At 43.9% G+C, this 25,862-nt stretch overlaps 1 protein-coding gene across 3 annotated transcripts; it reads right to left on the minus strand.

Moving 5' to 3' along the window:
* Nucleotides 1-13,582: 13,582 nt before the first annotated feature.
* On the minus strand, nucleotides 13,583-23,562 carry RPP40 (ribonuclease P/MRP subunit p40). Of its 3 annotated transcripts, none has more exons than XM_008521678.2 (8): nucleotides 23,420-23,562; nucleotides 21,703-21,847; nucleotides 20,388-20,456; nucleotides 19,654-19,749; nucleotides 18,567-18,692; nucleotides 15,182-15,380; nucleotides 14,928-15,062; nucleotides 13,583-13,805 (listed from the first exon to the last, which is right to left on the minus strand). In XM_008521678.2, exons 1-8 carry the CDS (start codon nucleotides 23,540-23,542, stop codon nucleotides 13,607-13,609), a joined length of 1,092 nt encoding a protein of 363 aa, XP_008519900.2. In that variant the 5' UTR covers nucleotides 23,543-23,562; the 3' UTR covers nucleotides 13,583-13,606. The 3 variants fall into 3 exon arrangements, with proteins under 3 accessions (XP_008519900.2, XP_070440084.1, XP_070440085.1); XM_070583983.1 differs by lacking the exon at nucleotides 23,420-23,562 and adding an exon at nucleotides 22,589-23,265; XM_070583984.1 differs by lacking the exon at nucleotides 23,420-23,562 and adding an exon at nucleotides 22,589-23,254 and having other exon boundaries at nucleotides 21,703-22,497.
* Nucleotides 23,563-25,862: the final 2,300 nt, after the last annotated feature.

A 25,862-nucleotide genomic window follows, 5' to 3' on the forward strand; every position in this document is an offset into this window, starting at 1 on the left:
CGAGGGCATGGAGCCTGCTCAGAGACTGTCAAACCCTGATTCATCCTGACTCTCGCACCCTCAGGGATGGTGACTTGCCCCAGATGGCCAAAAGAAAAGCTGGTCGCCTGCAGGGAGCACGAGGAGACCTTGTCACTGTGACTTAAGGGAACAGAAATTTTAATTTTGTGGATGAAAAGATTATTTTCTCCTTAGCCTCAAGATACTTTCTAAATTAAAAAAGAAGTTTTCTTTCCACTTCCATGAGATTGCTGGAGGAGTCAAAATCACAGAGACAGAAAGTAGAACGTTGGTTGCCAGGGGCTGGGGATGGGGGATGGGGAGTTAGTTTAATGGGGACAGAGCTTCAGTCTGGGAAGATGAAAGAGTCCTGCAGATGGATGGTGGTGATGGTTGCACAACAATGTGACTATACTTAATGCCCCTGAACTGTACCCCTAAAAGTGGTTAAGATGCTAAATTTTCTGGGTTTTTTTTTTTTTTTTGAGGAAGATTAGCTCTGAGTTAACATCTGCTGCCAATCCTCCTCTTTTTGCTGAGGAAGACTGGCCCTGAGCTAACATTCGCGCCCATCTTCCTCTACTTTACATGTGGGACGCCTACCACAGTATGGCTCGCCAAAGCGGTGCCATGTCCGCACCCAGGATCTGAACCGGTGAACCCTGGGCCACCGAAGAGGAACCACTGCGCCACCGGGCCAGCCCAAGGTGGTAAATTTTATGTTATGTGTGTTTTACTGCAATTTAAATACATAGATAAGCAAATAAATAAAAATTTTAAAAAAAGTTTCTATAGAGTCTGTTTTCCTCCCTGACATGCGTATTTGAACACTGGAGACAAAATGTCTAGAATGCTCTTGATTACCAAAATGTTTTTAAAAGCATCAGGCAGGAGACTTTCTCAGAGTTTAGACTATGAGGTACAAGTAACTTCGGCTTTCCAAAGTGTGGAAAGAGAGTTAAGCAGTTTGTAGGACAGTGAAGCGTTCTTCTCAACAAACCATTCCCTTCAACGGGCATTTGTTGGTTCCCTATTATGTGCCGGGCAGGGAAGGAGGGAGATTTGTTTTCTCTATTTGCGTCTTTTCGTGATTTGCTTCCTCACAAATGGTGCCGAGGTCTAAGGCAGATCGCTGAGTGTCGGGCAGGGCTGCGATCTGGGGCGCTCCTCCGATGCAGTCAGGCCCTTCCCCTGAAGAAGCTGAGGACGCTCCATCTGGCTCTCTCTGTGGTCCCTTTGCATCTGGGGTCTCCTTCCAATCTGGGGAAGCAGACCCAAGTCCCTCCCATGTCCTGGCCACAGAGGTCCAAAAGCCTTGTAAGTTTGAAGACAAACTGTTTGCCATCTGCTGGAATTCCATAAAATTATGAACGAAAACAGCATTTGCAAGATGTAACGGCTTTGCAAACTACAGCTGGTTATTCACTGGCTGTCTTGGGTTTTGGCAGGAGTGCTCAAAATTTGCTGCTCAAGGATCCAAAGGGAGCAGTAGACAGCGATGGCGAAGCCTGGGCTCCCTCACCTCTCGCACAGTGTCTGCCGGTATTTGACTGGTACTGAGGAAGCTCAGGCCCCGAAGCCAGCATAAAGCGGCAGTTGGGGGCAGCTCCCGGTTCAGCTGAACTTGATCGCGTCTTCTCCCAGCTGGGGTGGGCTGAGGGCCAGCACTCAGAGCCACTTATGGCTTTTGGCCCTGGGGTCCTGGGGAGCCAAGCCTACTTTTCACGCACACCAGAAATGCCTGCATTCTGTCTCAAACGGGCCAGCAGAGTCTTGTGGGTGCCAGGTCTTTGATGAACTGGATTTTGGATGCAAATCAAATATTTAAACTGATGTTTTCCCTCTCTGGGAGGACCATTCCAACCGGTCCTGTCGACTTGTTTTTACATAAAACTCAAGCATCTTTAAATATGCATTCCTTCTTCCTGAATATGCCTGAGGCAGGACGGTGGCTGCATTTGAAAACCCGAGGCTACCGGTCAGGCCCTAGAGAAGGGGAGCAGGTCACCTCAGCTGGCCCTCTTGGCTGAAAGGCCACTTGTTAGAAAACCAATTTGCCCACTGGCTCCGTGTGGCTATCTGTTGTTTAATCACACAGGCCTTGGGCTTCCGCCAAGCAGCAACTTGCTGCCTGCCATCTTTTAGGAAAGGAGTAAGACAAATTCATTCACTTCTGTCTCTTTCTCAGTTTCCTGGGCTAAATGAAAGCAAGAACGTGTTTATGAACATTCCAAAGTGCTCTGAAATATCCATCTTGGTGAAAATAGACATTCTGCTTCTTTTTGAAAAACAGCATTTTGTGAAAGGAATTTTTACCCATAAATCTACCTCAGATAATTCCAGATATTTCCATCGGCTCTCCTTCCTCCCTCCACATTACATATATAGGCTCGAGAAATGTGAAGTTGCCTTCTCCACCACTAGTTCTGGGATCTGGGCCTGGACCATGAGTCTCCGTCCTGGTCAGTTACTGCTGACACCATGAACACAGGGGTGGTTGGAAGCACATTTCCAGGCAGGTGCAGGAATTCCATAAATTCCCTCCCAAGGAATCCAAGCAATCCCACAGCCACACTTGGAAAGAGCAGGTGGGACGTTCACTTTCCAAGATGGGATGCAGGAAGAGCCGAGTCCTCCCCTCCCTCCTGCCGTCCAGGCTGCTCCTCTATTGCCTGTGGAGGGCTGGGGATCCCCTCCCAAGCTGAGCCCATCCCTTCAGCCCCTTGAGCGGCCCTAAACCAGGAGCTCTGACCACAACACACTCCTTTCTCCCTCCTTCCCACCCATTGTGCAGTCCAGCAGGAGTCCAGTTTTCTTACAGCCACTCGTTCTCTGCTTCGCTTATTGCCAGTAAACTGTCTCCTTTACTCACTATGCCATGGGAGCATCAACTGAGTGACGTGCATGTTACCTATCAGCCATGGACCAAGGCTTACTTGTAAAAGTCCAAGGTCAAGGTTCCGTCTCGGCACAGCCAACACACACGTTGGACACTGAGGTTTCTCTGAGCAACATCCTGGAGTGGAGGAATGCAGCCCCTGCTGTGCACCCGCCAGCCCAGGGTGGAAGAGTCGCTAAACCTATGGCCATGGGAACAAAAGCTTAAGAGAAGCACAGACTTGCTGAAAAGGGACATCATTCATGTCCCTATCTCATGGGGTCAGTGGGAGAACCAAATGAGTTGGTTCTCTCCTGCAGGTGCCTGGCATGGGTAACCTGTTGTTATTTTAATCTCCTTGTACTGCAGGCATCGGTCAGAATTCAGTCCTTAGATGTCACGTGTGGATCTGCACAAGGTACAGAAGAAAAGTCCAAGAAGACACTCAGCGTCCTGAAGCCAAACCTCTCCGGGCTGGGCGAGCCCTGGGGTCAGCAGGTTCTTCTTTAAACCCAGGGGGCTGAGGGCAGGGGACAATGAGAGCTATTGTTCAATGGGTACAGAGTTTCAGTCTTCAAGATGAAAAAGCATTACCTAATTGTACACTTAAAATGGTTAAGATGGCAAATTTTATGTTTTTCACCACAATTTAAAAATTATTAAAAAAAAAAATCTGAGGGCCTGCTGCCCAGCATGTAGAATTGGAGCGACGGTCACTGCTCCACCTTTCTATCTCTCGTCCCCAGAACTGCAGTTTCTGGAATAGGCCCTCTCAGAAATACGTGGCCTGTCAGGTCTGCGTGGACATTCTGAGATCACATCGCGGCCTTCTGACTGAGGGCAAGTGTACTGTGTAGTAGGAACACTTAGAAAACGACTTCTCTTTCCCTGAACCTACCACTCAGCAAGTGACCAACAGGAGCCTTCTCCACTCAGGCAGTCTTAAAACTGAGGCCCCACAGCTTTCCTGGCCACGGCGCTCAGGGCCCTTCACACTGTGTCAGTCAGCTCGGGCTGCCACAACAAAGACCACAGACTGGGGGAGTGAACAACAGACATTTATTCCCCACGGTTCTGGAGGCTGGAAGTCCGAGATCAAGGTGTTGGCAGGGCTGGTTCCCTCTGAGGCTTGGGGACGGCCCCCTTCTCCCTGTGAACTCACTTCCCTCTGTGTGTGTTTGGGTCCTAATTTACTTTTTTAAGTGAGAACATCAGTTATACTGGCTTGGGCGCATCCACATGACTTTATTTTACTTTAGCTACCTCTTGAAAGGCCTCATCTCTAACACATTCACCTTCTGAGGCATGGGGGTGGGCCAGCAGGGGGTTAGGACTTCAGTGTGTGATGAATTCTGGGAGACACAGTCCAGTCCATAACAACCACTTCCCACCAGCGACCTCCTGATGACCCCAACTGTGGCCTTTTCGTTGACCCCCGTGCCCCAAGAGGCAACTCTGAACTTTAGGAAAACTTACAGAGGTAACCCGATGGGACTTTGAGGTGCCAAGTCCTGACCAGCCCAGGGTGCCCAGATGAAGGGCATTTACCCAGCACTTCCCCTCCAAATAGAGTTTCAAAAGTCACCAATAATTCTTCTGTTCCAAGTGTTAGAGGGGGCAGGGTTTCAGTTCGGGATGAAGAAAGAGGTCCAGAGATGGATGGGGGTGATGGTCGCTCAACAACATAAATGTACTCAATGCCGCTGAACCATACATCTACAAATGGTTAAGGTGGTCAATTTTATGTAAAGTATATATCACCACAACTTTTTTAAAAGCGTTAGGAAGAAAGTTAAGACCAGGTTCACCAGTTTAACACGTCAGCAGGAAAGGACCCAAAGCCTCCAGACTGTGCTGCTGTGAGCTTCCTCCTCGGCTTGAGGGCAGCGCACTTTCAACAAGTCTCTACCCTCCTTACAAATCTTTGTGGCCTGTGTTCAGCACCAGAGTGCATCGGACGGGGGAATGGCTTGGAGTCCAGCACGGCTCAAAGCCAGATCTGCTGAGAGCCAGGTGTGTGACTTCACCTCCTCATCTGTGAAGCAGAGATAACAATGCCTATCACTGGGTTTTGTGAATATTCAACAAGCCAGCAAGCGTGTTAACAAGCTAACGCTCACTAGACTATAGCACCTTGAAAGCAGGGACTACTAAATTAGTAAATGAACTAGCCAATTATTGATGCGTTCAACAGCCTGAACACCACTATCCCAAACTTCAAAACTTTTTGAAGGGCTATAAATGCAATTTCGGAGGCTGATTGGTGATCTTTGCTATCAGCCTGAGAGGAAAAGAAGGACGCTTCTCAGGCAAACAAAATATTACCACATAACGCCTACAGCAGAACTGCTACTTAGGTGGCCCCCAGTGAACCACAGCTCCCAAGATTCACTTCCTTGTATGGTCTCCCACTTTGACTCACGGCTTGGCCGTGAGACTGACTCTGGTCAATGGGCCATTAGCAAATATTTTAAAAGTGGAGGCTTGATAGGCACTTTCACAGTGGGGGTTGTCCTCTTGGAACGTTCCTTCTTAGCCCAGTCACCACGCTGCAAGGAAGCGCAAGCAGTGACAGAGAGAGGCCCATTTAGGGAAGAACTGAGGCTTCCTTCCACCAGCCCCAGCTGACCTTCAAGTCAGTAACCAGCACTGGCTGCCAGCCATGGGAGTGCCATCATCTTGGCTCTCCCACCCAACTCACCCTCAGGTGAGACAGAAGACCCCTGGTCAACTGGCAGTGTCATGAGAAGTCATAAATGGTTGTTATTTTAAGCCCCTATGTTTTGAGGGCGGTTTGTTACCCATCAATGGATAACTGAAACAATTCCTTTTCATTCTCCCAATCTCATTTTGGTAATCAACCGTGAATAAGGGAATTTGTGAGGGATAGCATACCTTGATGTTGAAAATCTCCAGCTATGGAATCAAACTTAATTTGTAATTTTGGTTTCACTGCTTACTTAGCCATGTGGCCTTGCAAAGATCACTTATTTTATCTCACCTTATCTGCAAAATGTGAGTAACGCCTGTTTCAAGGGTCTTAAACGGGCATTCACTGATGGAATGGATATGAACACTTAGCCTCCTGAACACAAAGGAAGTGCTCAATAAATGTCAGCTCTTATTATGAAACCAGATAGCGTGGCTGGTACTTTTATTCTGAGAACTTTAGAATGGATTCAAATGAAACAGGGGCAAAGTTTACCCGTTGAGAATCGGAGACAAGCTTTGTAATTCAGAAGGCATTACGTGCCCACAACTTTCCCTCAGGAACACACTGAGGCCTGTGAGAAGGCTAAGAGAAACACAACAAATTCTGGCTGCTCACAGACCCAAGAGACTGGCCTGCATTCTCAAGCGCTCCAACCCTTATCTTGGTCTCTCACCCAGAAGCCTGCACCAGGCAGGGTGGACTAAAAGCCAAGAGCCACTAGGTTTACAGAATACACTGCCTCGAGGTTGCCGACTGTTATCTGAAATGAGAGCCAGAGGTGAGCTCTTCACAAATGAAAGGAAAGAGCTCAACTTACCTCATAAGTTGAGGGGAACAAAGAATGTCTGCAGAAATACACTTTTTCTGTGCCTGTTTTTTTCCTCAGAAAGAGCTCACAGATGCTAATGGCCTGATATTCCGGATTTCCAGCCCCCGAATTTCTCTGCATTTTCCACCTTTCTCACTGGGTCTTTCCCTGCTAGTCCTGCTCTGGCGATTGTGACGGATTTCTGCAGTTCCTTCCTACTCAGCTGGCTGCCGCCACCTCCTACTGAATCCCCCTAATATCACATTAAAAGAGGAAGAAAAACATCTCTTGCCCCAAGTCCAGCCACCTTTTTCCATGAGTCTTCTCTGTCCTAAAACAAGGTCACTGTGTAGAAACAAGGCAGGAACTGCTATTCCATAAGTGGGGCACAGGGCTGTATTCAAGAAAACGGTTGTTTCTATAAGGTAATGCATTCTCCTGAGAAAAGGTGTTGATTCGCCATTAGAGGAGATCTAGCCAAAGAGAGCTGGCGTCCTGGTGAGCAACAGCTTCCCAAACTGGTAAGCTGGGGCCCAGGAGCTGATGGAGGGGGCTAGGAGACAGCAGCTCCAAGACTGGGAAGTTCCCAAGAGGCTTTCCTCTGCAGGGGAAGGGTCCTAGCTGACCTGAGACTCCATCCCTTCCAGCACGTTCCTTCAGCTCCTTCGGCTGTAACAGTCTACCTTGTCAAGCCAAGAGCTAATGAGGTCCAGGTAGAGACAGCAATCCTCCCGAAATGTCTTTTCCCAAAAGGAGAAGTCATCCATTTGCTCTGTTCTCACAACCCCCACGAGGAACTACCGGGTGTAAATCAGATCCTCGATAGACGTTACAACGAACTGAAGTAACTCAGGAGAGAGTTTATGTGTCAGCTTGACTGGATTATGGGGTATCCAGACATTTGGCTAAACTTTTTTTCTGTGTGCCTGGGAGCGGGTTTCTGGATGAGTTAGCATTTGAATCAGTGGAGTCAGTGCAGTGGATTGCCCTCGGTGTGGCCGGGATTTATCCAATCCATCGAGGGCCTGAAGAGAACAAAAAGGCTGAGAAATGGAGAATTCACACTCTGCCTCACTGCTGAGCTGGGACATGCATCTTCTGCCCTCGGACTGGGACTTCCACCCCTGGCTCTCCTGGTCCTCAGGCCTTTGCACTTGGACTGAACCACGCCACCAGCTCTCCTGGGTCTCCAGCTTGCAGATGGCAGATATCATGGGACTTCTTGCCTCCATAATTGGGTAAGCCAATACACCATAATAAATATTTATATTTATTACACATATAACAAATATATAAATATATTCATATATTTATGTTTCTAAAATGTTAATATATTTTAAAATATGTTTAACCTCTATATAATATATATGTTTATTACATGTATATCCCCTACTGATTCTGTCTCCGGAGAATCCAGAGATCTTTGTGGTGAAAATGGCACACAGGTTTAGAGGCTATGTGCCAGAAAGCAGAAGAAAACCCCAACCTTGGGAAATAGAAAAACAAGACACATATTTCTTCAATTATGAGAGATGAAAATAATCATCTTTGACCTCTGGTCATTTCCTCAGAAATGGACGGGTCACCCTAAGCTTCCTGAAAAATAGTTTAATTTGATCTATTTATCAAGATGAACACAGCAGTCACTTTGCACGCAAAGGATAAAACTTTTCCCTAATCTGGATTCTGAAGAATATGCTTATAGTGATCCCTCTGGTCCCCAAGTCCCAGCAAATTACACTAAAAGAATTTGAGCGCACTCTTAGCTCCTTAAAAGGGATGCTGCTGGCAGAGCTCTTTTGGTCGGTTGCCGTGCTACCATTTCCTCTGCTCCAAACTCAAGAAAACTGCCTTGGTAATTTGTAGGTCTTTTTTTTTTTTTTCCCCGGAAACCTCTTGACACTCGTTCCTTGAAGATCTACAAGTCTATTTTCCTATTCATATAAGTTCCTCAACTCAGTCTTTTAAAAACCCTTTTTTATATCAGATTTTAATTTTAATTTTATATAAAATAGTTGAACATGGTGTTAACCAGAAGATATAGTTTGAAAAAACTAGTCAACCCTGAATTATTTTAAAGAATTTACAGCAATAAATCTTACTTCCAACTTCAACTGACACCTCCTAAATTGAATTCCTCATTACCCCGCTTCCTCCCAGTTGGCACGCACTCTTACAGATTACAGGAGGAGCACGCTGAAATAAAACCGCTCCTGACTTCCTGCTCAGGATGGTGGGGAAGGAGTGGAGCAGCTGGGAGCTTTGGGGAATATACTATCAACTCCTAAAGCAGCCCTGGAGGATACTCTGACTCCGTTGCAGTCCTACAAAAAGTTTAGAGTCAGCTTGTCAGTTTACACACACACACACACACACGCACAGCCTGCGGGGGTTTTGATTGGGATTGTATTGAATCTATACCGAACCTGCGTTTTAGGAGTACGACATCTTAACAATTCAGTCCCCTGTTGCTTAACAAGAAGACTACGTTCTGAGAAACGTGTCCTTAGGCGATTTTGTTGTGTGAACACCAGAACACTTTGTGTAAGAACACTTACACAAACCTATACGGTATAGACCAGTCACACTAGGCTGTATGGGACTAATGTCATGGGACCACGGTCACTGACCAGAACGTCGTTACAGCATGCATGCCTGTACTGAGTCTTCCAACCCATGAACAAGGTTTACACCCCCATTCATTTCGGTCTTTAAGTTATCATAGCAATATGTTGTTTTTCAGTGTATACAGGACTTTCACATTTTTTGTCAGATTTATTCCTAAATACTTTATATATTTTGCTATTGTAAATTTTTTTAATTTCAATTTCTAATTGTTCACTGCTAGCATACAGGAATACAACTGACTTTTGTACATTGCTTTGTATTCTGCAACATTAATAAACCTTTATTCATTCTAATACCTTGTTTGTAGATTCCATTGCATTCTCTACATAGATGATCATGTCCCTGTGAAGAAAGACAATTTTATTTTTTCTTTCCAATTTGGATGTCCTTTGTTTCTTGCCCGACTGCACGGTCTAGAATCTCCAGTACAATGTTGAATAGACATCCCTGATTTGTTCGTGATGTTAGGGGGAAAAGTATTCAATTCCTGACATTAAGGGGAAAGTATTCAGTCTTTCACAATTGAGTATAATATTCACCGTTGGGTTTTTTTAGATGCCTTCTATCACATTGGGGAAGTTCTCTTTATCCCTAGTTTGCCTGAGTTTTTATCAGAAATAGATGGTGGATTTTATCAAATGCTTTTTCTCTCTTGATTGAAATTACTGTGAATGTTAAATGAACCCTGCATTCCCAGAATAAACCCAGGACTACGATATGGTGCCTTTCATTGTATCATAGGATTCAATTGACTAAACTTTTACTTAAAATTTTTGCATCTATGTTCATGAGAATATTGTTTTGTAGTTTTCTTTTCTTGTAATGTTTGTCCAGCCAGGGTACCAGGGTAATTTTGGTACCAGGGTGACGTTGCCCTCACAGAACAAGTTGGAAAGTATTCTCTCCTCTTTGAGTTTTTGGAAGTTTGTGGAGAAATGGTATTATTTCTTCAAATGTTTGCTAAACTCACCGCTGAAGCCGCCTGGGTCTGGATTTTCATTAGAGGAAGCTTTTACCTATTTCGTCTTGAGTGAGCTCTGGTAACGTCTGTCTTTCGAGGCATTTGTCAATTTCACCTATGTTGTTGCTATATGAGCACAAAAGTGTTCTTAATATTCCCTTACTATTCTAACACTTGTAAGATCTTTAGTGATGTTACTGCTCTCATTCCTTATATTGGTAATATGTCTTCTTTTTTCCCTTACCAATCTGGCTGGAGATTTATCAATTTGATTGATTTTCCCAAAGAACAAGCTTTCAAACTCACTGATTTTTCTCTATTGTTTCATCTTTCATTTCACCGATTGCCACTTTGATCTCTTTTCTTCTGCTTCCTTTAGATTTAATTGCTCTTCTTTTTCTTATTTCTTAAAGTGGAAACTAAGGTCACTGATTTTAGACTTTTCTTCCTTTCTAATAGAGGTGTTTAATGCTGTCAGTTTTCCCATAAGTACTGCATTAGCAGCAACCCACAAATTGTTTTTTATTCATTTCAAATTACTTTCTGATTTCCCTTTAGATTTGTTGCCTTGTGAGTTAGTTTCCAAATATTGGGAGATTTTCAAAGATGAGTTACTGATTTCTAATTTCATTCATTGTGGACAAAGAACATCCTTTATATGATGACTTTATTGAGATTTTTAAATGGGCCATAATGTGATCTTCATAAATGTTCCATATGCACTTGAGAAAAATTTGTATTCTGCTGTGGTAGGGTAGAATGCTCTATATCAATCAGGTGAAATTGGTTGATACTGCTGTTGAAGTCTACTATATTTTTGCTGACTTTCTGCCAACTTGTTCTCTCAATCACAGAGGGGTATTTAAATCTGATAATTGCATATTTGTCTATTTCTCCTTGCAGTTCTATTCGTTCTTGCTTCACGTATTTTGAAGCTTTGTTGTTAGGTGCAAAGACAAATAGGATTATGTTAATGACACTCATTAACTGACCATATTATCAGTACGAAACCACCTTCTTCAATTCGTTAATATTCTTTGCTCTGAAGTCTATTTTGCTATTAATACAGCCCCCACAGCTTCCCTTTGACTAGTGTTATCATGGTATATCTTCTTCCATCTTTTTACTTTCGACCTATCTGTATCTTTAAAGTACATTTCACGAAGGGAGAATAGAGTCAGGTCTTTTTTATTTTTTAAATCCAATCTGACAATCTCTGCCTTTTAATTGGGGTGTTAAGGCTATTTATATTTAATGTGATTATTGACATGGTTGGTTTTGAGTCTATCATCTTACTATCTGTTTTCTGTTTGTCCCATCTGTTCTCTATTCTCTTTTACTTTTTTCTGTCATTTTTTTCATTAATCAAGTACTTTATGATTTCGTTGTACCTCTTCTGTTAGATAACTGTAACTTCCGGGTTTGTTATTTTAGTGATTGTTTTAAGGTTTATAGTATACATCTTTAACTTATCACAGTCTAAATTCAAATGATAGTACATCATTTCATGTATAGTACAAGACCCCCACAATGCTATGCTTGTGGTATACCTCTCCCCTCCTAGTCTTTAAGCTATTATTGTCATCCATTTCACTTTTACATATATAATAAAGTCCACAATGCTATTTTTCTTTAAACTACTATCTTTTAAAGAGGTTTGAATAATAATAAATCAGGTATTTACCCATATTGTTACTATTTCCAGTGCTCTTCATCCCTTTGTGTAGATCCAGATTTACACCTGGTATCCTTTTTCTTCTGCGTGAAGAACCTCCTTTAACTTTCCTTGAAGTACAGGTCTGCTGGTGATAAAAGTCTTTCAGCTTCTGCAAGTCTGAAAACATCTTTATTTCTTCATATCTACTATTTTCTTTCCAGTGATGTCTAGTTTACTGTTAAGCCAATCCACAAAACTTTCAATTACAGCATTTTTTTGTTCCTAGATTTCCATTTGGAACTTTTCCCAATCTTCCTGGTTATTTTTACACTCATGCTCTTTAATCCTCCTTATTTCTTTAAATATAAAACCTAGTCTATATTGTGTTTGGTAACTCTAATATCTTAAATCTTTGGAGACCCGCTTCTTCTGTCCATTCCTTCTGCTGGTTCTTGCCTATTTTACATGTTGATTTTTTTTATTGTGAACTTATATTCCTTGCAACTATCTCTGAGTTCCTCCAAAGATAATCTGTTTTGCTTCTGCCACTCACTGGAAGGCATTAAAAACTTGGCCTCACTTTAAATTTCCAGTTTGAGACTTTTTTAGACTACACAGGTTGTGTGAACAAACCAGCTTCAGGGCTGCTTGTGGTTACATATACACTCTCAGGGAAGATGTTTTCTCTCAGGACAATCTTCCTTGCTGCCCCCGGGAGTGGGAGGGGGGTGGGGGAGGCAGACAGGTTTGCTCACAGTTCACTCTGACTCTATGGCTACCCCTTTGGGGTCTCATCTTTACCCAGCCTCCTATGAGCCCTCCCACCTTGAGCAGGCCCTCAGCTTTGTCTGTTGTCCTCCTGCCTGTTCCCCACACCAGGCTGTGAGAAGCAAAGTTCAATTTGAGGGGCCGGCCCAGTGGCGCAGTGGTTAAGTTCGCACGTTCTGCTTCTCGGCGGCCTGGGGTTCGCCGGTTTGGATCCCAGGTGTGGACACGGCACTGCTTGGCAAAAGCCATGCTGTGGTAGGCGTCCCATGTATAAAGTAGAGGAAGATGGGTATGGATGTTAGCTCAGGGCCAGTCTTCCTCAGCAAAAAGAGGAGGATTGGCAGCAGTTAGCTCAGGGCTAATCTTCCTCAAAAAAAAAAAAAAGCTTCAAATTTGACATTTAGCAAATATCCTAAGGGTGAAAAGTGGCATCAGTGCCCTAATTATTTCTTTGGGTTTCTACTTCCATTAAAAACTTTTTATTTATTTAGCCTTTGAGAATTCTTAATTGTCTTGCAGCTCATTGATCTGTTTTTAAAAATGGTTCTTAATTTGTATTCCAGAAGTTTTGGTTGTTTCAGCTGGTCCTTATCAGCCATATAGCTGGAAAAAAATTCTTTCAATTTGTTCTTTATCAGTATACAGTATGCAAATATCCTTCCTGATCCAGAGGCAGGAGAGCGAGAACATACTTAGGAACCGGCTGGCCTGAGCTCAAGTGTCAGACCCACGAGCAGTGTGACCCTGGCAGCTTCTTTATACTCTGCAGCTGTTCCCTCATACGGCTGACGTGAGAATTAAATGAGGTAACATACGAACAGCAGTGAAGGCAGGGACTAGCTCTGTTAAGTATAAGAATTTTTTTATCATTCTGTGGAAGTGCTGTAATCGTGTGCCTGAGTAGCAGCACACACCTTACCCAATGGTCCAAAAACCACTGGCCCACTCTACCACAGAGTGACCCCAAACCCCTGTGCTTACACTGCCAGGGAGAAATCAGCTACCAGCTGGTCACTGGATGACAGGCCCAGCTGCAGTCACAGGAAGGGCCCGAGTCCAGAGCAGAATGCTAATAAATGCTGATCTAAGAAACATCGTCATCACATAAGCCTGAGTGAACACACAGCCCTTGGACCACTAAGAAAGCTGAGAACAAGCATACGCACAAACACGATTTTAAAGTCTGTATTTTTTTATGGTGGACAGTCATCATTTGCCCCCACAGCCATCTGAAGCCAATAGTCCTGATTATTAAAAATCACAAAGTTGTATAAATGTTCTCCTCCTTTTCGAAAACCATGTTCCTTTTCTCTCCAGGAAACAGGGCTGTCTGCAAAGCCTTGAACCGACAACGTAACCCAAGGAGCTAACTTTGGCTCATCGAAGTAGCGACTGAAAAAGAAAGATGATTCTTAACAAAAAGAGAGAGTGAGGAATGTTCACATTTCTTTTACTCATTCAGGACAAGTGGTATTTCTGATGTTCCAATGAAGCTTAGACCTTAGTTTTTATTTATAAAAACTAGAAGACGCAAATTAAATTCCTGATGCAGTACTGTGAATTCAATAAAGGTTAACCAATACACAACATGCAAAACAAACCTGAGCTGCTCCTGCCCTCGCTGTGGAAGGTCATCTAAGGTTCAAAGAACAAAAACCCACAAAGTGTGTAAGAACAGCTTCCCTCCTCTAACAGCGCTGTTTTCAGAGTCTCTGTTAACTGAAACACTGCAGAATAATTCATCCAATTTTTAAAAATTCAACGTTCTTATTGAGGAAAATCAAAGTAGTAAAAACACTAACAGATGTGAAAAAAGATGTTGGGTTGAAAAAGGAAAACTCTCGAGACTTAAATCCGAGACACTGTAGCGTGAAGACTGAGAAGGCTCGATGATCGCTTTATCGTCTTTGCAACATGGGGTCTGAGCTTCCTGGCATTCGCTACAACGTAGTGTTTTATTTGTAGAATACCTCCCAAATGAAAAATCCCATACTACTTCCTACAACCCTCGCCATGTTCCTGATGCTCAGTGATTCACAGGGTGTTAGAGCTGGAACAGACCTTAGATACGATTTGGATTCAGAGATGGTCAATTCCTTTTTTCCACCCATTTCAAAAAGAAACATCTTGCAGAACTCCAATATTTAAAATAGATCATAATGTGTTCTATAGAGTATTGCTGTTTTCTTAAGTGATATTACAACTTCAACTGCACCAAAATGGTCCGGGGGAGCAGAATAAGAAAAATGAGCAGCTTGTTTTCAAGAACCACGATTAAGCCCTGCTCTCTGTCCTTTCATAAGGACAAGGACGTGGCAGCAGAATTTTCCTCTCAGCAAGGATAATTATGTCATTTAAGATGATAAGATGATAATGTTACTACACTGTGAGCCCAAGCTAGGAAAAAGGGGAAACGTGTATGAGAGGACCCTGCAATCTGGAACGGCAGAACTGCCCCTAAAACGTCAAGTTGGCACAGACAAGCAAGACATAAAAGGCAAAAAGTGTTCTCACCACAGCTGTTCCAACAGGAGACATATCTTCTCCGGAAGTATGAAACCAGTGATTGTACACAAATAGGCTTTTGCCACCACTGTGCTTGGCTGAGGACAGCAATAGGTTGATATGAAGTTATTAGGCTCATTATTTCTGTCACAAAAAAAAAGGAAACACAGTTATATCTACCACATGATCACTTTCAAAGTATTAAGCCCCTATCAAAAACCAGAAGCCAGAGCCGTCCAAGCCCCAGGAGCTCTCCTACGCACAGCTCGACGTCACTGAAGACGGCGCCCAGCCAATCAAGGAGCTCCCGAGCCCCGCAGGCCACCTCGGGCTTGCCCCCGAGCTCACTGCTCTGCAGCACTGGGCACTGCAGATCTGTCATCGTGCTCACGGCTATTTTTGGCTGATGCTCTTGAATTCGGTAACTGGAAAAGTATGACATCATCGCTGATTCTTCTGCACCTTAAAACAAACCATATAAGTCCTTTTGAATATTGTAAACAAGTCCTCTGAATCCCTGAAACTACCCCATTCCCAAGTGAGAGTTACAGGAAGCAGGTAAGATTAAGGAAAACAGAAGGAAATTGTGCAAAGCTGCATTCAAATTAAAATCACTTAAGTTGCTTTCAGCTCCTTCTGACAAAAGTTCTGCAAACATTCATCTTCTTTCACACTTTCCTGGAAAAGCATAATACTTTCAGATTCAACCCATACTAGTTTCATCATTTGCTCTAATAAGAAAATTTTGACTTAATAAATGACACCAAAAGTATTATTTATGTATAAATGAAATTAGTGAGCTCTACAGGAAAAGGAGCATATATGCACAATCTCTATAAAGGAAAGAGAAGAAGACAGAACCTCCTTAAGGCTTGTCTTTGAAAACCCAGTAAAATCCAGTGTTTTTTCAAGGATTTTTCAAAAACCCTGGAAGACAGAAGTAGTGGCCCCTTCTGGATCACAGGGCAGGCTTGCTTACTGTCCGGTGTAACAGAAATAATGTCTCCCTCCCACCTTCTCTCCAAGGCAAAGGTCACCAGCAGGCTTACTGACTGGTATAAAACATCCGATATACAGAAACTGAAACATAGCACAACTAGAACGACCTACAACTGGAATATACAACTATGTACCGGGGGGATTCGGGGAGAAGAAGAAAAAAAAGGAAACGAAATATAATGATGTACACTTGAAATTTCTATCGTGTTATAAACCAATGTTCCTCAATTAAAAAACCTAAATAACAACAACAATGAAACGGTGAGCAAAGAAAATGATAAAGCCTGTGAGAAAATCTAAACAAACATTGTACAAAACAATAATTATACTTTATATTAGGAATTTTTAACTAGAGAAACTCGTGAACATGTGCACCGAGACATTTATAAAAATGCTCAGAATAGTCTTTTGAAAAATAAAATTTACATACTGATAAGGCTCTGAAAAAAAACAAGTAGAGGCAAAAGGACAGAGTGACTTAGGGGGTACTGCTGTTTTTGGGACGGCTGCTTTCTATTAGGAGAGAAGGAAGCTCCCTCTCAAGAGGTGACCCCTGGGTGGTCTAAAAACCTTGACTATTTATATCTGAAAACTCAGGACCGGACCCTGAGCTTATAGTGAAGTATAAATTGCAAACTTACAAAGTTTGAGCAACCAGCCAGGATTTCTCTTTCTCTAACAACTTAAGTACAATAATGGATAGTAAGAGATTAAAAAAAAAAAAAAAAAAAGACATATTAGTCTAAATTGCAGATGTGGAAAATGGATCTGACATTTGGGAATCCTGTCTTCTAGGGTGGACAAGTTATGTAATTTTCTCTGTCTTCAATTTTATCGATTATAGAAAGAGTTAAATTAGATGATGTTGAAGGTTCTTTCTAGCACTAAAAGCACAGGATGAAAGAAGGACCAATTTGGGGCAATTTTTTTTAAGGAAGTTATCAGAGTAAGTGAAATATGCACATGTATGTGTATGTGTAAAGTTTTTAAAACTAGCCTGTGGCCACCTGACAGTTGTTAAAACCATTAGTAAATAACAAAATGCCTGTTCAGATAGGAAACAAGTTTTTCTTTAAAACAATGGAGGGGCCACCCCATGGCCCAGTGGTTAGGTTCATGCGCTCTGCTTTGGTGGCCCAGGGTTTCATGGGTCTGGATCCTGGGCATGGACAGGGCACTGCTCATCAGGTCATGCTGAGGCAGCATCCCACACGGCACAACCAGAAGGATCCACAACTACAATATACAACTATGTACTGGGGGTCTTTAGGGAAAAGAAGGAAAAAGAAAAGCATTGGCAACCGATGCTAGTCCAGGTGCCAATCTTTAAAAAATAAAATAAAGTTAATGTAAAAGTTCCATCTTCTTTAAAAAGAAGCAATGAAATTTTCATTGAAATATTTTATATATTCAAATCACTGGTTTGGATATATGGGTTTTCATATGCATAAAGGTTGAGGCTTCATTATACCATGGTTCAATTAGTGGATTTTCACGTTCGTAAAAAAAGATTGCGTTCCTTAAGCTCTGGGTTCCTCTCCTGTAACAGAGCTCACTGTGCTGGCATCATCTGACCTACTCTGTATCATCTGCAGGAACGCAGACTTGGTGAACTGATGCAAATGCCGACACTCTGGCTACTGCTATTGCTGTGAGTAATTAAGTCCTTTGTCTCTGACCCAGGTGTCTTGTGTCTTCTACCAGCATCCTTGAAACTGCAGGCTAACTTCTTAGCTTGCAAGTAGGATAAAATCTCAGACCTTTCAAAGTTCCTGACAAGACCTTAAAATAATTAGGAGTCTTAGGAACCCAGAGCTCTTCAGAACCCAATGCACAGATGGTCCTCAATAAAGACTTCATGCAATTGAAATGCTAGTCTCTCTGCCCTTTTGTATCTCTACCATAAGCAGAAGGAGAAGCACCAAAGTATTACAAACCTAGGCCTCATGCAAGCAACTTGGAGCACTCAATGACCAGAAACTTCCCATGAGGAGCAGACAGATGGGCATATTTCCAAAATGGACCTATGTGCTTCCCTATGCTCCAAAAGAGAGTAGTACACCATCATATTGTGATGATTTGATGCATTATCATCTTGGGATGGGCCAAAGATATACATCTAAAAAGAGTGAGGCACATGGCAGTTGTGAGTAGATTAACGCGTTTGGTGACCATCAGACTTTTAATTAAATTTAGTGTTCTAATCAATTAAGAGTTACAACAAATTTAATCTGACTTTTAACAGTATGCCTGATTACTACCCTGTAATAATGAATAAGCAGTTTGTGTATGTAACTAAAATTGCTGTTATTTTAAAATATTACAGCCAAGGTTGTTTGAGGTAAGCAGGAGGAAGGAAGGGGAGAAACAGATAAGGGGTAGCTGCTCTGAAGCCACTCTCAAGATCTCTGGATCTACATACAACCCAAGAAGATGGAGGCAGATGGCTGCACACCTAGATTATCCTGAACCACGGCTGTCGGGGATGTCTGAGGTGCCAAGGCAGCTTCCTTAATAATGTTTACATGTGGTTGTACACAACTTCTCTGACCACAGGGATTAACCACCATTCAATCCTCCATTACTCTCCTTTAATTAACACGTACATTTCAAAATCATTGTATCATTATATAACTTATTCTCCATTACCTGTATGATGCCAAGCCAAAAGAAAATCAAATTTCAAAGGCTTCTTTTCTTTGAAGGACCAAGATATTCGTTTATACTTCTTAGAATCCAGGTTACAGGATAAATCCATCAAATCAATGGAAACAACTTAAAAAATGGGAAGAGGAATAAACAGTTCATTCAAATATACACAATTTGCACTGTAGAAAAAGTACTGTATTAAAAACATCAGACTTTTTGGAAATTTTATGGTTAGTAAAAATTATTTTGTTCTTCTTGCACTCCCTTTGGTTTACCAAATCAAAACTCTGCTTTTAATGGGCCTAGCACTGACAGCTAATACCAACAGAAGTTTTAAATTCATACTTGTCCTAGGTCAAAGACCAAGGGCAGAGGTCCTTGGGAGGTCAACTCTAATCTACCTATGGATGTGGCAGCCTTAACACTGATGTTCAAGCCAGACACTGTCAGCAGAACCACATCTCTTCACTCAGGGGTGAATTTCTACTAGGAATCATAAAGACTTGGATAAATAAAAGGAAACTCTTTATTAAGAAAAAGTTGTAGATGTTTTTAATTTTTTTTTTGAGGAAGATTAGCCCTGAGCTAACATCTGCTGCCAATCCTCCTCTTTTTGCTGAGGAAGATTGGACCTGAGCTTACATCTGTGCCCATCTTCCTCTACTTTATATGTGGGACGCCTGCCTCAGCGTGGCTTGACAAGCGGTGCACAGGTCCACACCTGGGATCTGAACCGGTGAACCTGGGCTGCTGAAGTGCAACATGCAAACACTGGGCCAGCCCAAGTTGCAAACTCTTATCTTGGGTTCACTAGTTTGAATTTTTCACCCAAAACATATATATCAAACAGATCATTCCAATTCTACGATCTTTATAAGACGTAGCCCACAGCTGAAGAGAAATACACGTAACGGCACTATCTTATCCTCTCCAAAGCCCAAGCCCCTCGAGTCAGAAGTTTTCAAAGTATGAAAAAGCCATACTTTTTCCAGCCAAAGAGAGTACAAGCAATTCAATCATTTAAATTTAAATTGCTATGGAAGATCATTGACTTGTTAGAAACTAATGGAGTGAGCATAATACCTACTAAATTTCATGATTTTTCTGCCAGAATACCGAGATGGATGACCCTGAAGTCCAGTTTCTTCATAAGTGTCTTTATCCAGTGATAAAATTAATTTCCCTATAAATCAAATAATCATTCCCATAAGAGATGTTAAAAATATGACACATGTTCTCTGACTAAAAGAAAGCACAGCAAATTGAGCAGCTAGATATCAGTGTAATAAACTGCATACAAGGTTATTTATAATACAAGGATATTATTTATACATACTTATACCTTATTTATAATACAAGGGTATTACTTATACATTATACAGACAAGGATATTATTTATAACAGTCAAACTAGAAATTATCTAAATTCCTATTAAAGAAGGAATAGTTAAATCATGATACACCTCTCCTTTGGAACACCTTCCAAACTTTAAAAGTACTAAGTTAGAACTATATGCAGTGAGATGGAAAGATATCCCCTTACAGCTTGGGAAAAAAGCAAACTGAGCAACAATGTAGTATGATTTAATTTATATTTTTTAAAAAAAGAACAACCTTTACACGTGTTTATAAACTCATAGAAAATGTCTAGAAGAATAAACACCAACCATTTAACAACGCTCCTCCTAAGAAGGGGAGTGGGCTGGGAGGCATGGGGATGAAAGGGGGACTTTTACTTTACACACAGCGGTACAGTCTGACTTTTTTCCCCTTACAGTATGTATTTCTTGTATAATAAAAGAAGAAAAATGCACGTGGTTACCGTTGGGCAGCAGGGCAGCAGTGTTGTCTTCATCAATATTTGTATTGTATGTCAGCGCACAGCATGAGCCTGTAAGAGAAAGCCCAGAGGGGAAATTAAGACAGAAAACCACACCTGCCAAAAGCTAGTGGATTATTTCCACATGCTAACAAATCTGCAGGTCACTGCTACGGCTCGCTCGATAAACTAAGGCCCGCCAAGGCTAAGCCGGAGGACAGGGACGGCCTGGGGCAGCTAGCGCAAGCCCGCCCAGGGCCTGCTTGTGCACACGGCCTCCTATCAAGCAGACGGACTTGGGATGGAGCAGGGGCCTTTGGGGATGCTGGCAGACAGGCACAAAGCACAAGTGTACACACCTGAGACGCACCGTTCCAGGTTAAGACTGAAAATGTGCCAGGAACTTGTGAAGTTAAGAGAGCTACTCAATCTCTCCCAGCCTCAATTTCCTCCCCTGTAAGGTGGGGATCCCAGGCTGACTTCATGGAGCTGTCGCAAGGGTTCAAGTGGGTAAGACATGTAAAAGTGCCTGCTGCAGCCAGCGTCCACACTATTAACACAGGAGGCCCGAACTTCAAAACAGACGGAAGGAATAATGTCGACAACACCCGACCGACGTCAGCTTCGCAAGCAGCCCCGGCCACCCCAGAATGAGAGGAGCTACAACTAACGAGGACTCTTCACAGCCCCACCGAAGAGGACAGACATGGGGCCTCCTATGAGGTAAGTGGCTCCTGCACAGTGACTTACATAGTGAGGGTGGAATCCGTAAAGATGCTGAAACACAGTGACAAACAAATGGCTCCAAGGAAAAAACTGGAACAAATCAATCAACCCAGCAGACATGAGTGGGAATGGGGTAAGCAGAGGAGGGTGAGAGTCACAAAATCTAAGACAACACCAAACCCCAATGAGCACCCGGCTCCGTGCAGTGCTGCTGTGGTCGCGCCAAGAGGGCAAGCTTCTGAGACAGACGCTTGGGCGGCCGGGAGCACAGTGGGCCCTGCAGCCACGCACTCAGCAGCAGTGTGTGTGAACACAGAGGGAAAGACTCTCCTCTCCACGAATCCTCGTTTTCACAGGAGGGATCCTCCCATGTTACAGCATCCCCACGCAACACTTGTGGACAAGGGTAACCAGAAGCCACCACACAGTGAGGGCACATGCAAGAGTGGGATGAGAATACTGAGGGATGGGGCAGTGATGCACGCACCTGACCACAGGCCCCATTTAAAACAGCAGAACCCTAGCACTGCGGATGTGGCCCACCCACGCTTCCTCATCTTGCCACTCCCACAGACTACACGGTTTTTCTTACCTTTCTTTACAAAAGTATTGATGAACTCATGAGTAATTAACTCATGGAGAGGTAAATTCTTCACAAAGTAATAGGGTCCAGTTTCCATGACCAGGTTTTTCAGTTCTTTTGACAGTATCCCACATTCAGGAATCAGAAATGAAACCTAATGGAATGTGTAATATAAACAAATCTTATTTTCATGTGGATCGACACCCAGGTTTTTAGGGATGAGAGAACATCATGAAGGCTGCTGACGACTCCTCCACAGGTTTCAACAAAACTGTCAACTTACCAAATCTCAGGAAAAGACAAATGTGACAATTCAAGTTTTTCATTTGTATATTCAAATGCAGAGTACAGCAGAGTTGAATGAGCAAAGCAATTTAAATGGAAAGGTCTTGTTTGCGTTTTCTCCTTCTCAACTGAGCAGTGTATTTCATGTCCAGCTCCTGTCACTACTCCAATCAATTTATAGGGAAATATAGTACAGTCGAATGCCCCTAGATCTGTTTATCCTGGTGCCAGGCTAGAATCAAAGGAACTGCCCCTTAGGCCATAAGGAATTTAGGGACATCAATTAGCAAGAGGTTACAGGGAAGCGGAAGTGCTGCTGGACGTTTCTATTTTCCAGACGGGAGATGAGGTGCGCATCCCTGACTGCTGTCTGTGACGAGCTTTCCATCCAAAGCAGGGACGTTAGAGCTGACAGGCTTCAAATGCTGCCCAAGTGCTCCACACCTTGCACACCTGCCTGCTCCGGTGGATCCGGAGGATCAGGGTCACCACCGCGTCTGAGAAACCGGCCAGTCAGGCCTGAGTTGAGATTAGGCTCATGAATGGAAAGTGTAAAAGGCTTAAACCATTATCATCCTAAGGCTGATTTTTTGGGGGCCTCGCCACTTACATGGGTTGGTGAAAACAGCTCACTAAACACCGGACTGGGAGTGTGGGCTGTTCTCAACTCTCAGCAGATGCCGGATAAACCCATAATTAACCTCACTGATGCCTCAACTTCCACATCCGTGAAAAAGGCGCCCCGCGAGGGTGACATTTTCATGAAGCAACAGCCAGAGTTGCTCTGAAGCTGTGCTTGCGAGTAGGGTCAGCAGGGCGAATTTCCGCTAAAGGCTGCCGAAACGGTGTGCCTCGCGGGAGAACGCCGAGGGCGGCAGGCAAAGCGGAAAGTTTCTCAGGTATCAGACCCGTTCCCAAAAGCACTTTAGAAAAGCCAGTAGCTCCCTGGGCCGGAACTCGGGACGATGCTCTGGAAAGATCTAAAGGCAAGCGGGTGGGAGAAGGAATCCAGTGGTGGGGAAGGGCGCGATGTGGCCTCGATTTGCGGCCGGCCCGCGCACTCTCCTAACTCCCTAGCCCCGACCCTGCTCTCCCGTCCCTCCCGGGGAGGCCACCAACTGGGGCGGGGACGGGCTAGGGACCAGAGGAAGCAGACGCCAGCGCCTGGGACAAGGCTAGGGGCACATCGCCCTGCCCCTCCCTCCGACGATTGGACACCGCCCTGAGCCCGGCGCATCCTGGGAGTTGTAGTCCTGCAGCTCTGCCAGCCACCGCTCTGGAACGGTTAAGAGACTACAGCTCCCAGCATGCCGGCGAGAAGCCCCGCCCCCTCGCGCGTCGCGGGCTGGCCGACCACGCCGGGCAGAGCGCGGTTCTCCCCCAGCCTCTTCCAGCAGCGGGGATGGTGCGCGGTCCGGCTGGCGCAGGGGGTGGTACTCACCCTGTAATTGTGATAGTGCGTCTCCACAAGATGCCGGTGGCGCGACTTGTCGTGGCCGAAGTTGGATTTCTCGCAGACCAGCAAGTGCCGAGGCACCTCTCGCAGCCTGCGCAACGTGGCCATGCTCTCCCCCCCGCAGGCCCTCCCCCAGCTCGGGCGCCCCGCCCCCTCTCGCCTTGCCCCAGGTCCCTGCCCTGCGGGCATGCGCGGTGCGGGCGGGCTTCGCATTTTTGAGGTCCCCGCGCCCTTCTTCGGGGTGTGGCTACGTTTCTTAGGAGCCTGTTCAGGAGCTCTCTGACGGGTACTTGAAACGCTAAGTTCACTTCTTAAGATGAGAATAATCGGTACCTGGGGATCTTGCGTTTTCAAAGCCACCTTTCTCGCCATACCCTCCATCCCTCCCAGCTGCTGTCTCTTGCCATGAATCCTGCCTCTGGGCCCACTTTGGTCCTTCCCAAAGTGTAAAGGAAGTTTGTGTAGGACGGTAATAAAAATTTCTGCTTTCTGCTCTGCGTTAGGATTCCTTCAGACTCCTTTGAAATCACTTTTAAGATCCCCTTTTAAATATCCTTGGAACTGCTTTTAATAATTTGTTGCTTCTGGGGATTACAATGATAATTCATTTTTCCATTTAATTTTTCAGATCAACTCCAAGTACCACATTATTACTAGCTTCTCAAACTGAAGTATGCACAGCCCCAGTTCTGTACAGAAGGGATGCAAAACAGCAGAATATTTGTGGTACAACCTTCTAGAGCATCAATTTTACTCTCAGATTTTGAAGAACAGCACTTAAGTAATTTACATGGTAAGTATTTAAAAATTTAAAACTAAGACAGGCTAGAAAGTAATCTGCCGTTAATGTCAGTAACCTATGCCTGAAATGTCAGACTGTCTCCGAGGTTGCTCTAAGGAAAACCTATTTCCTATTATTGTAAGTAGGAAAAATTACAGGGAATAGGAAGTCAATTGAAAAACTATACCAATTTCCTAAATCACAGTATGGTACCTAGATATGTTAGAAATATCATCTTAGGATGTAAAATGCTTTTTAAAACCCTGCTTCTTGGGCATCTCACAATTAAGTAGCAGTGGCATGTCTTAGACTAGCACCATGAGATGTGTACGTCTTCTTTGTTGATACTCCAAAGCTTTGCAGAGTGACTAGGGTGACTCTGATGGTCTACTAATTGTATTTAGAAGCCACGTGAAGCTTTTCTAGCAAGTCATTTTGTTTACGTTTCGTTAAGTTTTGAAGATTCGATAAAATTTTATTTGTATAAACATCAGCTGAAAAATGCATTGAGAGAGAAATAGCTGTGTGCAGTTTGGATATCCAAAACTCAGAAGGGTTCTTCCGGGGAAACATTACTTGAGGATATGTTCTGTGGGGTGTGCCTGTGTATGAAATAGAAGGCAAAAATCTCATGTATTTTGAAGACTAAAGCTGTAATTCAGGTCAATTTGGAGCTGAGGAGTCCTCTCAGCCTGCCTCTTCAGGGTTCTGGAGTTCTGTCTATAATGATCCCTTGCCAGCCACATTCATTTCCCCCTCCCTGCTGGGTCATTGCTGTCAGCAAACAAATGTGCCCTAATGTTGTGCATTAAACACACAGACCTCCTTGGACCCCAGGTTCCTCTGCATTCTCATTCTGTTTCTCTGCTCCATTAGAGCTCTCCTCACATTCTCTCCTGAGCCCGTTCCATTCCAGCTTTCCCTCGCACTGCTTAACTGAAATGGCTTTTTGCAAGGTCACCAATGAGTTCCATTTTGCCAAATTCAAGGCCAAATTTTTGTTCTTATCTCACTCAGACTTTTAGCAGTATTTGACAAGATGATACAATTGAGCACTTCTTCCTTGCATTAACTATATTTCCTTATTTTCTCTGTTCTTATTTTCTGATGCTCTGGCATCTGGGGCCTTGCTGGCCAGCCTTGCTGACTACCCCTTGGAGAGTTAGCTAATTCCTGGAGATAGCAAACAGCTAGTGCTGTCAGCGTACCCTTCATTTGCAGACTCCCCCATCCAGAGCCCACACCCCACCACACCTCTTCTGTGGGCTGTTACACTCCAGGCTAACATTCCCCACCCTAAGCACCCCAGGGCCAGGTACCAGACAGCTGGGGACAGTCCCTCCACTCCAGAGCCCACTGAAATTGTTCAAACTAGCCAATCCTAAGGCTGCTTAGTCTGTTTTCCTGCCTCTCCCGTTTCTTCCCACAATAAAGGCTCTGGCTGATGCTTTCCTGCACTCCCTCTGCCTCCTGACCACTCAGGTGCTTCCCCAAGTGCCTCTGCCTGCCCGCCCTGCCTCCTGATTCTGGGGAACCCCGAGTAAAAACTTCTCCCTTCATGACAGTCATTTCCCTGTCTGCGTGTCTTACCATACCTGATCAGAACAAATTCCCAGGTACATTTTTAAACATTCCTTCTTGAAACGC

This window comes from Equus przewalskii, chromosome 19, assembly GCF_037783145.1.
Source record: "Equus przewalskii isolate Varuska chromosome 19, EquPr2, whole genome shotgun sequence".
In the NCBI taxonomy this organism is placed as follows: domain Eukaryota; kingdom Metazoa; phylum Chordata; class Mammalia; order Perissodactyla; family Equidae; genus Equus; species Equus przewalskii.